This window comes from Patiria miniata, unplaced genomic scaffold (assembly GCF_015706575.1).
Source record: "Patiria miniata isolate m_02_andy unplaced genomic scaffold, ASM1570657v1 HiC_scaffold_22, whole genome shotgun sequence".
NCBI classification, from domain to species: domain Eukaryota; kingdom Metazoa; phylum Echinodermata; class Asteroidea; order Valvatida; family Asterinidae; genus Patiria; species Patiria miniata.
The window spans coordinates 10,838,932-10,853,876 of NW_024037061.1; the positions used below are offsets into that span (position 1 = coordinate 10,838,932).

At 41.1% G+C, this 14,945-nt stretch overlaps 2 protein-coding genes across 2 annotated transcripts; both read right to left on the reverse strand.

Moving 5' to 3' along the window:
- Positions 1-339: 339 nt before the first annotated feature.
- On the reverse strand, positions 340-1,186 carry LOC119730050 (ficolin-2-like). The gene has a single exon (XM_038202838.1). The coding sequence runs from the start codon at positions 1,174-1,176 to the stop codon at positions 340-342; it is 837 nt and encodes a 278-aa protein (XP_038058766.1). The 5' UTR covers positions 1,177-1,186.
- A 10,092-nt stretch (positions 1,187-11,278) lies between these two features.
- Positions 11,279-12,908, reverse strand: LOC119730912 (ficolin-3-like). The gene has a single exon (XM_038203977.1). The coding sequence runs from the start codon at positions 12,872-12,874 to the stop codon at positions 11,825-11,827; it is 1,050 nt and encodes a 349-aa protein (XP_038059905.1). The 5' UTR covers positions 12,875-12,908; the 3' UTR covers positions 11,279-11,824.
- Positions 12,909-14,945: the final 2,037 nt, after the last annotated feature.

Below are 14,945 nucleotides of genomic sequence, written 5' to 3' on the forward strand. Positions count from 1 at the left end.
AAATAAACCTGTTTTTTTTCTCTAGCAGCTCTGCTCTGCAAGTACACTGGTTCTGATAGAGGTTGAAACCAGTCTACCAAATGAATTGTTGTCAGGTCGCAAATAATTTTAAACTTGACAAAAAAAAAATCCCGATTAAACTTTACCCGTCGTTTCATTCAATATATTTTTTCATTTTGGTTTTCATCTATTGTTTATTAAGGCCGGGAAGGGATTTTACATCCACACTCCGGTAGGCTCCGTCGCTTTGGAAATTTGCCATGCCCTCCACGGTGGGTGTGTCAATATTAAATAATGAGTTTACAATAACCAACTTAATGTCAGTTCGCAAAAAAGTACTCATTGCAGCATCGCACGGAGTTTCATCTGGCTGGTTTTCAGAGAATAGGATCGGCCTTTCCAGTGGCGCCAATGCACGCCCTTTTCATTAGCGGCTGCATGCTCATCTGGGTAATATTCACCATTCAAGTTGGAATGCGAACAACCACCAAACCACCAGGCTCCGTGGCGGGATTGTGCACAACTATATGATCCCAATGCATCATTGTCATTGTCCTTTGTTGAGAAGGGATGTCCTCTGCTGAACGCAAGAGAGTCACCGGCAGTGCTGCTGGCATCGTATTGGCCAATATTCAGACTGTACTCACCCGGGGATATTTGGAAATCTGCGTACTTTGCCCATGCCGTGTTGCCCGCCCAGTCCCCCAAATCAACGCGTAGCTCCCATGTTCCTTGTGAATCATCAGACGTCAGAGTCACCAAGTTCTCATTGCCCAACCAGAACTCACCGGACAGATCGCCAAAGCCAGACTGGTACTCGTCCCAGTTACGGTAAAAGTCCACACTGCCATCTTGTCGCCTCTGAAACACGATCCATCCTCCGCCGTCAGTTTCCATGTCACAGTAGACACGAAGACCGCCATTACCGAATCCCTCTGGGTTGATTGTGTAGATACCGCTTGAACGATAACCGGCATCTAAGAGCATCTTGCAACTTCTGTTGGAATTCAAGGGACTATTAGTCAGTGAGTAGAGAGGTGTGTCCTCATCTGCATCAAAGTACACACTTCCTTGAGTTGCATTGAAGTCTTCGGGATGCTCTCGTCTTGTGGCAAGGTGTAACTCGCACATGTTATTGCAGTCGTTAAAGTCAAACGACTTGCAACGTTCATCCATGCTGCATTCCCGTGCACAGAGGACGCGAGAACGCAGAGTTTTGTTTGCATATGCTGACCCTTGTAGTGCGCGATTTTCTGCAGCGTAAAATGTATGTTCGCCTGAATAAGGTGAAGTTTCCAATCCAGAGACAATCAAGATAGTTCCCTGGATCACCAAGGATACTTTGTAAAATGACTCCAAAACAAAATGTTGTTGCGCCATTTTCTCCATCTGCAACCGTAGATAACTTGAATGATACTGATGATCGGTGGTGATGGAATTTGGTACTGCTTCGATTGGAAAAGGTAGATGCAAAGGATGAGAGTGCGTTCGATTACTTCCCCCAGCTTACTCTCGTGTGGCTCCTGGCGTAATGACAGACATGCGCAGTGGAGTTAAATAAACGAACGGTTTCAGGTAAAGTTTCGTGCAAGAGCTGGAAACATGGGCGTCGCCAGGATTTTTCTAGAGGGGGGCAAAACATATTTTCCAAAAAGATCTTGTTTTTCTCAACATCTTCTCGATTTATCAGTTCCGCCCCCATTAAAGTTACACCAATATGAGTTATCGCTTCTTTTCTTTTTTTTTCTTTTTTTTTCTCACTTTTTTTCTTCCTTTTTTGTGCTTTTCCAGGGGGGGGGGGAGAATGATGCAACCTGACGCCACTTTTTCCTTCATAATATATCATCTCAATGAAGGTCATTCATTGCAAAAATTATGATAAGACATGAATCTGGGACTGAAATATATTTCCAAATTTGTTAGAAAAAAATTCTTGACTCTCCATAGACTTTGTACACAATCGCGGAAGTGGCGTCAGGTTGCAACATTTTCCAAGGCTGCATCCGAATCAATTAACTGCCTAGAGCACGTCCACGCCCAGTGCAAATACGCGGGCCGCTCTGACAATAATTTGTATAGCCGTAGCTGCGTGCATAGAGCTACATAGGGTTTGTAGCTCTATGCTCCATGGAAGCCCGTTTCGGACACGGCCTGAGGCGCCCGCCGGACGTTGCATGGCCATGATGGCCTTATGGGATACTTACCCAAATAACCAGCTCGGCGAGTCGGTTAGTTGGGCCAGGCTCCAGTTAGCGCGAGAAGTCACGTGAGAGGTCAATCGAATGCTGTCCCGCGCTTGCACGAGTAGTAGCGCGGGTGAAGCAATCGAACGCGCTGTGTGTAATTTACTGATTGGTCTTCAGGTGATAAACCGTAGCCTTGATTGGCTAACGTTATGATGCAGTAGTGGTAAGTGTAATCTTCTCGCGTTGTAAGATATGGTTAAACGTTATTTAGCATTGAATTCTTTTTGGTTTAGTTGTAGGTTACAATATCGAGGTCAGTTTTGTAATATAGGTTTTCCCGGCGAATTTCTGTATTTTTCTAATCAGTTTCATTATCAGCCATTCGATTTCGCGTGAGTTTTGCACATGTGGTCTAATTGGGGTTTCTTTTTCACTTGGGGTTCATTCAATTCCAGAGCGGTTATATTTTTGCCAAAGCCGTTACTTTGTTTTCCGAAAGCAGTTCTTTTTTTTCCAGTGCATTTTTTTTCGAGAGCAGTTATTAATATATTCTTTCTTTATTATTTTTTTTTCGAAAGCAATTGTTTTTATTTCCGAAGACATAGGCGGCGCCTTTCCCCAAAGGCCCAATTTGATGACGTCATCGTGTTTCACAGGTCACCATTTAAATAGATACCCAGTGTCCGATCTTCCCCGCTCTATATCTTTGATGCAGTCGTGTTGGTGTATGCAGTGGCGCCAGCCTAAGTACTTTACATGTACATTCCTCAAAAATGCAGCCTGTAATATTGAAAATAAAAAAGCTGCCCCTGAAAATAAAAATGACTGCTCTTAAAATTAACAAAACTGCTCTTAAAAATATTAATAGCTGCTCTTAAAAATAAAAATAACTGCTCTGAACAATATAAATAACTGCTCTCAAAAATAATAATAACTGCTCTTAAAAATGTAAATAGCTGCTCTTAAAAATAATAATAGGCCTTTAAGTTTTCCCGGCGAATTTCCGAATTTTTCTAATCATTTTTATTATCAGCCATTCAATTTCGCGTGAGTTTTGCACATGTGGTCCAATTGGGGTTTCTTTTTCATTTGGGGTTCGTTGAATTTCATTTTTAGGCAGCCAAGATTTCAGCAAAAAAAAAGTTGCTAGAATTTTGGATATTTTTGCTGTCATAATTTTCTTTTATTTGGTGATTATATGATGTGTCAGCACATGGCAGTAAGCCAATGACCAACCCTTTCCCACAAATGTTTTCAATTAGCAAATTTTGTGTGAATAATTTGTAAGAAAAAAACCCTGAACTGAACAGTGTCTTCCTGAAATGACATCACGGTAACAGCGTAAGTCCGGAAAAGCATGGAAACTGTTAAATGTTCAAAGAAGTGCACATTTGCAATACGATTAACCCAAAAAGTGTTGTCAAATGTGTAGTTTTCTTACATTTCACAGAGTTGCGCAAAAAACTTCCTGAGAAAAATTCATTGCACATTCATTGCACCCTTTAATTAAGAAAGAAAGTCAATCTACGGTTTGAAGTCATCAAATACGATTTACGCTAAGGAATACGGACACGTATGAAGTCTTCAAAGATGTTTGACAAAATGTGAAATATGTTTGCCCATTAATGAAAACGTATGCCCGATCAACCCCTTACTAATGGTTTAGACGAAATTGAATGAACAACGCGATACTTTTAACATGAATGCATCTTTGATAGGGACGAGTGAAGCTAAAAGGCGATAGAATGCTCGGATAGTGAAATAGAATGATTATTTTTGATAGTCGAATGCCGATCTGCGTGATCTTTCAATTTCAATCTAAATCAATAGAGCCAGGCGTTAAATTGAATGAACACATGGTGAAATTGGCCGGAAAAACCTATATTTCAATGAAGAAATCAATATGAGTCAGAGCTTGGGAGGGGGTGTTCCGACCCCCCCCCCCCCCCCCCCCGGCACATGATTTTTACACTTTCGGACTTGTCCACTGATTTTTCAACCACATTCACTGACTTCTATCCCATAACTCTCAGAGCTTAGTATCCTTATTCGCCAATTACAAATGCCAATGAGGGCTCGAAATGTACGAAAGCCCGTTAGTGCCATCGCTATTTCATTTTCGAAAGCAGTTATATTTTTTCCAGAGCGGTTATATTTTTGCCAAAGCCGTTATTTTGTTTTCTGAGAGCAGTGCTTTGTTTCCAGTGCAGTTTTTTTTCGAGAGCAGTCATTAATATATATTTTTAGAGCAGTTATTTTTTTTTCGAGAGAAATTGTTTTTATTTCCGAAGACGTAGGCGGCGCCCTTCCCCAAAGGGCCCGATTTGATGACGTCATCGTGTTTCACAGGTCACCATATAAATAGATACCCAGTGTCCGATCTTCCCCGCTCTATATCTTTGATGCAGTCGTGTTGGTGCATGCAGTGGCGCCAGCCTAAGTACTTTATATGTACATTCCTCAAAAGTGCAGCCTGTAATATTGAAAATAAAAAAGCTGCCCTTGAAAATAAAAATAACTGCTCTTAAAATTAACAAAACTGCTCTTGAAAATATTAATAGCTGCTCTTAAAAGTAAAAAATAACTGCTCTTAACAATATAAGTAACTTCTCTAAAAAATAAAAATAACTGCTCTTAAAAATGTAAATAGCTGCTCTTAAAAATAATAATATAGGTTTTCCCGGCGAATTTCCGAATTTTTCTAATCATTTTCATTATCAGCCATCCAATTTTGCGTGCGTTTTACACATGTGGTCCAATTGGGGTTCCTTTTTCATTTGGGGTTCATTCAATTTCATTTTTAGGCAGCCAAGATTTTGCTGTGAATGTTCGTTTTCGTTTTCGAGCAGCCTATTTCGTTTTGGTGTATTCAAGACTTAAATTGTAGCAGTCTTAAATTAAGTCTTTGCAACCTTTTGACGGTTGACGCATTCAAATTAGCGAAAATTCTGTGCGCTGATAACGTATAATCATGCTTTTAAATCCTGACGTTAGAAGAATTGAAACTCGTGATTGCTTTGCCTTTAATAACCCTAAGAGAGTCGTATTTCTTGTGAGCCAAAACGACTGTATGTAATAGCTAATGTAATTTGTGAATGAGTATTTTTGAGCAGTTTGGTGGAATGTTAGAATACACACTGAGCCGGTTTTGTTTTTAAAGATGAAGAGAGGAAAGCACCGCGGGTATAACCTCTTAGTTAGACCGCGGGTTTAGCCTCTTAGTTATAGACTTCCTCGAGGAGTTCTGAAGAGGATAACCTCCAAGTACCAAGTACTAAGTATAACGAGTTGTAATATCCACAACTGCTTGTCACAATCTCCACGAAAGACAACGGAAGGCATTTTGTTTCATTCATTACGGCTAACACAAGGCCTCGATACGCCACTACATAAATCGAAACGATAGATACAATTCATAAAGCATTTTAGGCACTGAACTGAGTGAATCCGTATTTCTGCTACTGGTAAACAGCACAACTGATGCATTAGAGTACAGGACTTCCTGTTACTTTCCTGGTTTTCTGTGTTGCCAGGACCAGGTTTGGAAGGTTTTACGAGGCCCTGGGTCCAGGAATGTGGGCGGCCCCAAGAAACACAAAAGTCTTTTCCCTATGACTGTTCTCACGTTGTGTCCTTGAACCTCCGTCTTGATGATCCTCAAATTCAGTAAGTCAAAATGTTGGTATTACCAAATATTACTGTTTAGGGGGGGGGGGAGAAATCAGTTTTGACATTCATAGAGACGATTTTGCAAATTTAGCAAAAGATCGGAGATGCGGTTGCACACTTGATAAGGCGTTCCCGTATTCCTACAATGCTTAAAGTAAAAGAATTAAGTTCTTTGTGTCAATGGCATGCATTTTAAACAATATGAGAATTAAGCATCTCATAGTGTCATACAAAGTTTGATCCATGGGGTAGATGCACCTCTAACTTCGTGCCATGGCATCAGGTACATACGTACATACGTGTACGGGTAAATACGCACACACACACGGACGTAACTTAAAGCAAATTATTCTTTAGTTTAGGCCTGCTCCAAATCCTAAATTTCAACTACATCAACATATAAACAAAATAGAAAAACAACTTTCAACATTATGTCCGCATTTATGAAAGCCTAGACTTAAAGCGATTGCCGGTTCCTATTGCAGTACAAACAAAACCGTTAACACTGTACTCACCGTGCAACACACTCAGTTGCGATGTACGCGGCGGCATTCGCATTCGCATTCGGAGTTTATTCTCACTTGGCCATTGTGCTCATGGCCGATCGTATGAGAACATAGGTATGCTTCGTTTCTCAGTGATGAGAACATTGTTCCGATCAGGGAACAGTATTCCCAGTGGAATGTCCAAATAGGAATATGCCCGCGATCCGCTGGGCATATACCGTATTCCCAGTTGATCAAAGGCATGTTCCCATTTGGACGTTCCAGGCGATCCGACTTTTGAGAGGCTCCCTTAGTTAACGCATTTGGCCTTTTTTTAACATGAAGATATGTAAGTACCACCGTTCTGTTTCTTCAGATTGTGTTCGTTTGTCTCCTCTCCTTACGTCGCAAGACACAAGTCATGGAAACGCCACTACATCAATCGATTTGTTATATAGGCCGGGAAAGACATTTACGGAAGGTGAGTACTAGGCGAATCCAAAATAATTGCATATTGTTAAACTTCTACACGCAAAATCTTTTATTGGAGAGCTCGGGAATGGCGCCGCCAGGAATTGACTGTTAGGCCCCATTGGCTCTGAAATTGCAAGATGCGATGCGAGGGCGCAGCCTATCCTACACCATCTCGGGACTTGCTAGCCTCCCTCCACTCTTCCCTATCCAGCATTAATTATCAAACATTTTCGATCTCAGGCTGTGCTCCGTGGTCGTATAAGGGTCGATGTGGCCGGCAGCCATAGGCGCCTTTACGTGCCAGCGGCCCGACCACATGGTAGCCGCGTCCTTCGCACTTCAGCATACCGGCTGCGAGTATGGATGATTAGCCTCCCAAATTATTATCATTATTGTTATTAGGATCCTCAGCTCCCCCGTGTCACTGAGACCAACGTCCCGCCGCAGCGTGTCGATGTTCATGGTTTGTCTCCGCCCCTTCCTGGCAGTTCCATGAGTCGGCTCCCACAGGATGGTGTCATGAGCTGCTAGCTCCGGTTGGCGGAGGCAGTGGCCCGCCAGACCCATCTTCCTCTCCCTGATCTTGTCCGAAATACTTTGAAGGCCTTCATACAAAAACCCAAATAATTAACCAAAGTTCTTGGGAAAAATCCCAAGAAGTGGCCACGCTGAAAAAAGGCAACCCAGATATTCAGTCAGTCAGTCAGTCAGTCTGTCAGTCAGCGAGAGATATAGGTAAGTCTAATTTCAAGTGACAGTCAATGAGTTCGTCATACGTCAGTGAGTCAGTCAAGTTAAGTACAAATTATTCACAATGGTTGGAGTATAAAAGTAAGCATGTAGTGTCACCAGGTAACTCGTGTGCTGCCCTCTATAGATGAGATATAGGGAGCTGAACTAAAGGTTAAATAGTAAATGGTAAATAGGCCCGAAATTGCCTACGTCTGCCAATCACGATTTGCATGCCCTCAATTTCTTATCTATTAGAATATTTTGTGGGCCATGAACTTGAGGGTTTGTAAAAAAAAAAGTGGAAGCATTGAAGAGGACTGCGAGCTCGTACGTCTGTGAAATGCGGATGAAATAGGTATACAATTGCTCTATTTTGTTGCAAAATAGAGCTATTTGGGAGCTTGAGCATCCTTTTTTTTTAATGGCGATTGGCTTCAGCAAAGCCCCATTATCCCTACAGCTGCTAAAAACTAGTACTACTAGCATCACATTCTTGCAAACAGAAAACTTGGAATAAATCGGGAAAACTAAATCATGGATTGGTTCTTGTCACTCGGTGTATTCAACGTCATAGGTCATTGGAACTTTTTCGTTTTGTGCCGCAATATACAAGCGAAATAGCAAACCGCAAACTGAGTGATCGAATCAATAACGGTTTGCTTCTTATCACTCACTTTATTCTTCGTCCTATGTCATTATTTATATTATGCAATGTACAGGCAAAATAACAAACCAATACGTTCACATTCAACCAAATTAATCTAGTTTTCTGTTCCCTGTAGCTTTGTACTCCATATGAGCAGTTATCATTCAGGGTAAATTGAATTTCAGCTATTTCATTTTCTCAACATAGGTATTCAAAAGTAGTGCACACGTTACATCTAATGAAAAAAAACTTTTTTACTGATTATTATTTTTTGACAATCGTTTCTTATTTCATTTGTATGTACATAACAATTAAACTGCAACGACAAAACCACATTGCACAACAGCTAAAATCACAAATTCAGTAACAACAATGACCTTGCGGGTTAGCGGAAAAGCGTTTCACTTGTATTCTTTTGGCAGGAGGAAAAACACGCGACCAAAGTTTAGAATCGATATTACTTGTTGAACTATATTTCACTCATGAAATGTTTTATTTGCAAAATATTCGTTTTTCCATCAAGACTTAAAACATTTTGAATTTTGGCCTTTATCCTTTTGTGAAGCCGAAACATGTTTAAGTAATGTGGTGTTTTGGCTGCCATCTATCGATAGATCATAAGGCATGAGATTAAATAAAATTTCACATTATGTTCAAAAGGTATATTGAACATAATAATGCGTAGGTTCAATTCACCTACTTTTTTCGCTTTTGTGGGGCCCAAAAATCAAAACATGTTTTCGCTCTAGCAGATCTGATCTGCAAGTACACTGGTTCTGATAGAGGTGGAAACCAGTTTACCATGTGATAAATGAATTATTGTCAGGACTTAAATAATTATAAACTTCACAAGAAAGAATTTTCAGATTAACTCGTTGTTTTATTCGATGTCGGTGCTGTCATTCGATTTTTTTTAATTACGTTTTGGGGGCGCTGTTATTTACGAACGTATATCAGTCACGTAGCTTCCGAGGAGTAAAGGGGGATTCATCCCTTCCTCAATATTTTCTCACGAGTGCCACTTTTTCACAAGTGCTTAGTTTTTGTAACGCCAGTCGGCAATATTGTGCCACCTTGAAGAGCGCCACCTATTGTCCGATAGTGCCCAAGACAGCAAGATGGTGTATATGCTTTATGTATGTGTTATATTAAGCCTCGTAGCCGCATTTCAGGTATACCTGCTAAACATCTATAATCATTTTTCTAACAATGCACTTGTTATACCATATAGTCTTCTTTTCCATTTTGGTTTTCATCTATTATTTATTAAGGCCGGCCAGGGATTTAACATCCACACTCCGGTAGGCTCCGTCAATTTGGAAAATTGCCATGCCCCTCTCCGGCAGGCGTATCAGACTTGGGTAAAAATATTCAATTTCGAGTTTACAATAACCAACTTCATTATATGTTCACAACAAAAGTACTCACTGTCGCATCGCATGGAGTTTCATCTGGCTGGTTTTCAGAGAATAGGAAACGCCTTTCCAGTGGCGCCAATGCACGCCCTTTTCATAAGCGGCTGCATGCTCATCTGGGTAATATTGACCATTCAAGCCGGAGTGCTAACAACTACCAAACCACCAGGCTCCGTGGCGGGATTGTGCACAATTATATGATCCCGCTAGATCATAGTCATTATCCTTCGTTGAGTAGGGACGTCCGCTGTGATACGCGAGAGAGTCACCGGCAATGCTGCTGGCATTGAATTGGCCAATATTCAGATTGTACTCACCCGGGGATATTTGTCAGTCACTGCCGACTTCAGTTTCCATCCAACCTCGTCCCCTGCGTGAAGCAGTTCGCTTTCACCAGCCAGTCTCTCACAGTGGTACCGGGTCATTTGAATATTCAAACATTAAAATTAGATACGGAGAGTCGGGTGCCATGATATGTTGTGCTTCAGAGCAGTGCTTGTTTTTTTTTGTGTGTACGGTTTCAAAGGACAACACATGCTCCCTAAAAAAAAAATAATCTTCGATGCTTTTTTCTGCTCTCTCAGTCAATTAGAGAATACATTTTGGAACTGATGTTTTGAAACATAGCCCACTGGCCCTACAGCTGCTAAACACAATACTAGAATCACATTCTTGCAAACAGAAAACTTTGAATGAATCGGGAAAACTGAAACATGGATTGGTTCTTGTCACTCGGTTTATTCAACGTCATAGGTCATTGGAACCTTTTTTTTGTTTTGTGCCGCAATATACAAGCAGAATTGCAAACAGCAAACTGAGTGATAAGAATCAATAATGGTTTGGTTCTTATCACTCAGCTTATTCAACGTCAAATGTCATTATTTACATCATGCAATGTACAAGCAAAATAGCAAATAACTACGTTTAGATCCAACCAAATTAATCTTTTTTTTTTTTTTTTTTTTGCGCACTGTAGCTTCATACTCCATACGAGCAGTTATCATTCAGGTAAATTGAATTTAAGTTATTAAACACTGGTAGTAGTGCACACGTTACATTATGCGGCATGTTCAGCTATAGATTAACTAAATGGGATGGCAACTGGTTTGTTGATTTTGTTTTTTTTTTCGGATTTTTTTGAAAATCGTATCTTATCATTTCATTTATATTTACATAACAATTTTGAGCGAAACGACAAAACCAAATTGTACAACACTCTAAAAACAACTTGGTCAAAATATTGACTGGTTTTCCTTTTTATTGAAAATTGTACGACTAGGAATTTAGTTAACCATGCAAAGTTTCATAATATGACAAACAAAGTGGTAGGGTTCGACTCCAATCTTAGTTATTTGCATAACTATTTTTCCCAAAGTCAATAATACTGACCGTAAAAATCTAGTCAGATTGACCGATTTTTAGTTGCACCCAGCTGACCATGAATGGCTGGTCAAATTTGATTGGTTTCTAGTCAAATCTGACTAATGTTTTTAGAGTGAAGAGCTGAAATCCTTAATCTCTGTAACGACGATGAGTTTGCAGATTAGTGGAGCATTTTTGAGTTGTATTCTTTTGGCAGGAGGAAAATCCCGCCACCAAAGTTTTGAATTGATATCATTTAATGAACTAGATCTCTTTGATGTAATGATTCATTTGTACAATATTCGTTTCTCCATCAAGACTTAAAACATTTTGAATTTTAGCTTTTATCCTTTTTGTGAGCTCGAGCCAGTGTTAAATAATGTGCTGTTTTGGCTGCCTCTTATCCATAGATCATAAAGCACGAGATTAAACAACTTTTCACATTTAACCAAAAGTATTGAATATAGATATGCGGCGGATAATTTCAATTCACCTGCTTTTTTCGCTTTTGTGGGCGTCCAAAAAAACCCCAAATAAACCTGTTTTCTCTCTAGCAGCTCTGCTCTGCAAGTACACTGGTTCTGATAGAGGTGGAAACCAGTCTACCAAATGAATTGTTGTCAGGACGCAAATAATTCTAAACTTGTCCCAAACAAATTACCGATTAAACTTTACCCGTCGTTTCATTCGATATATTTTTCATCTATTATTTATTAAGGCCGGGAAGGGATTTAACATCCACACTCCGGTAGGCTCCGTCGCTTTGGAAATTTGCCATGCCCTCCACGGTGGGCGTGTCAATATTAAATTTTGAGTTTACAATAACCAACTTAATGTCAGTTTGCAAAAAAGTACTCATTGCCGCTTCGCACGGAGTTTCATCTGGCTGGTTTTCAGAGAATAGGAAAGGTCTTTCCAGTGGCGCCAATGCACGCCCTTTTCATCAGCGGCTGCATGCTCATCTGGGTAATATTCACCATTCAAGTTGGAATGCGAACAACCACCAAACCACCAGGCTCCGTGGCGGGATTGTGCACAACTATATGATCCCAATGCATCATTGTCAATGTCCTTTGTTGAGAAGGGACGTCCTCTGCTTAACGCAAGAGAGTCACCGGCAGTGCCGCTGGCATCGTATTGGCCAATATACAGATTGTACTCACCCCCGGATATTTGGAAATCTGCGTACTTTGCCCATGCCGTGTTGCCCGCCCAGTCCCCCAAATCAACGCGTAGCTCCCATGTTCCTTGTGAATCATCAGACGTCAGAGTCACCAAGTTGTCATTGCCCAACCAGAACTCACCGGACAGATCGCCAAACCCAAGCTGGTACTCGGCCCATTTACGGTAAAAGTCCACGCTGCCATCTTGTCGCCTCTGAAACACGATCCATCCTCCGCCGTCAGTTTCCATGTCACAGTAGACAAGAAGACCGCCATTACCGAATCCCTCTGGGTTGATTGTGTAGATACCGCTTGAACGATAACCGGCATCTAAGAGCATCTTGCAACTTCTGTAGGAATTCAAGGGACTATTAGTCAGTGAGTAGAGAGGTGTGTCCTCATCTGCATCAAAGTACACACTCCCTTGAGTTGCATTGAAGTCTTCGGGATGCTCTCGTCTTGTGGCAAGGTGTAACTCGCACATGTTATTGCAGTCGTTAAAGTTAAACGACTTGCAACGTTCATCCATGCTGCATTCCCGTGCACAGAGGACGCGAGAACGCAGAGTTTTGTTTGCATATGCTAACCCTTGTAGTGCGCGATTTTCTGCAGCGTAAAATGTATGTTCGCCTGTATAAGGTGAAGTTTCCAATCCAGAGACAATCAAGATAGTTCCCTGGATCACCAAGGATACTATGTAAAATGACTCCAAAACAAAATGTTGTTTCGCCATTTTCTCCATCTGAAACCGTAGATAACTTGAATGATACTGATGATCGGTGGTCATGGAATTTGGTACTGCTTCGATTGGAAAAGGTAGATGCAAAGGATGAGAGTGCGTTCGATTACTTCCCCCAGCTTACTCTCGTCTGGCTCCTGGCGTAATGACAGACATGCGCAGTGGAGCTGAATAAACGAACGGTTTCGGATAAAGTTTCGTGCAAGAGCTGGAAACATGGGCGTCGCCAGGATTTTTCTAGAGGGGGGCAAAACATATTCTCCAAAAAGATCTTGTTTTCTCAAAATATTCTCGATTTATCAGTTCCGCCCCCATTAAAGTTACACCAATATGGGTTATCGCTTCTTTTATTTTTTTTAATTTTTTTTCTCACTTTTTTTCTTCCTTTTTTATTTGCTTTTCCGGGGGGGGGGGAGAATGATGCAACCTGACGCCACTTTTTCCTTCATAATATATCATCTCAATGAAGGTCATTCATTGCAAAAATTATGATAAGACATGAATCTGGGACTGAAATATATTTCCAATTTTGTTAAAAAAAACTTTGTACACAATCGCGGAAGTGGCGTCAGGTTGCAACATTTTTCCAAGGCTGCATCCGAATCAATTAACTGTCTAGAGCACGTCCACGCCCAGTGCAAATACGCGGGCCGCTCTGACAATAATTTGTATAGCCGTAGCTGCCTGCATAGAGCTACATAGGGTTTGTAGCTCTATGCTCCATGGAAGCCCGTTTTGGACACTTCCTGAGGCGCCCGCCGGACGTTGCATGGCCATGATGGCCTTATGGGATACTTACCCAAATGACCAGCTCGTCGAGTCGGTTAGTTGGGCCAGGCTCCAGTAAGCGCGAGAAGTCACGTGAGAGGTCAATCGAATGCTGTCGCGCGCTTGCACGAGTAGTAGCGCGGGTGAATCAATCGAACGCGCTGTGTGTAATTTACTGATTGGTCTGCAGGTGTAATGCCGCATGCCTTGTTATTGGTCATTTTTAACCGTAGCCTTGATTGGCTAACGTTATGATGCAGTAGTGGTAAGTGTAATCTTCTCGCGTTGTAAGATATGGTTAAACGTTATTTAGCATTGGATTCTTTTTGGTTTAGTTGTAGGTTACAATATCGAGGTCAGTTTTGTAATATAGGTTTTTCCGGCGAATTTCCGAATTTTTCTAATCAGTTTCATTATCAGCCATTCAATTTCGCGTGAGTTTTGCACATGTGGTCTAATTGGGGTTTCTTTTTCACTTGGGGTTCATTCAATTTCAGAGCGGTTATATTTTTGCCAAAGCTATTACTTTGTTTTCCGAAATCAGTTCTTTTTTCCCAGTGCATTTTTTTTCGAGAGCAGTTATTAATCTTTTTTTTTTAGAGCAGTTTTTTTTTTTCGAGAGCAATTGTTTTTATTTCCGAAGACGTAAGCGGCGCCCTTCCCCAAAGGCCCAATTTGATGACGTCATCGTGTTTCACAGGTCACCATATAAATAGATACCCAGTGTCCGATCTTCCCCGCTTTTTATCATTGATGCAGTCGTGTTGCTGCATGCAGTGGCGACAGCCTAAGTACTTTACATGTACATTCCTCAAAAGTGCAGCCTGTAATACTGAAAATAAAAAAGCTGCTCTTGAAAATAAAAATGACTGCTTTCGGAAAACAAAGTAACGGCTTTGGCAAAAATATAACCCCTCTGGAAAAAAATAAAATTTCGAAAATGAAATAGCGATGGCAATAACGGGCTTTCGTACATTTCGAGCCCTCATTGGCATTTGTAATTTGCGAGTAAGGATCCAAAGCTCTGAAAGTTATGGGATAGAAGTCAGTAAATATTCTGTGAGAAAGTAAAATGTGGTTGGATAGTCAGTGAAAAAGTCCGAAAGTGTAGAAATCATGAGGCGGGAGGGGGGGGGGGGGGTGGGGGGGGGGGTGAGGGGGGGGGGGTGAGGGGTGACCCCCCAACCCCTCCCCCTCCCGAGCTCTAACTCATATTGATTTCTTCATTGAAATATAGGTTTTCCTGGCCAATTTCACCAAGTTTTCATTCAATTTAACGCCTGGCTCATTTGATTTAGATTGAAAT

Excerpts from the sequence above, each read along its gene's own strand:
- LOC119730050 (XM_038202838.1), bottom strand. The coding sequence starts at position 1,176 with ATGGATGAACGTTGCAAGTCGTTTGACTTTAACGACTGCAATAACATG.
- LOC119730912 (XM_038203977.1), bottom strand. The coding sequence starts at position 12,874 with ATGGAGAAAATGGCGAAACAACATTTTGTTTTGGAGTCATTTTACATA.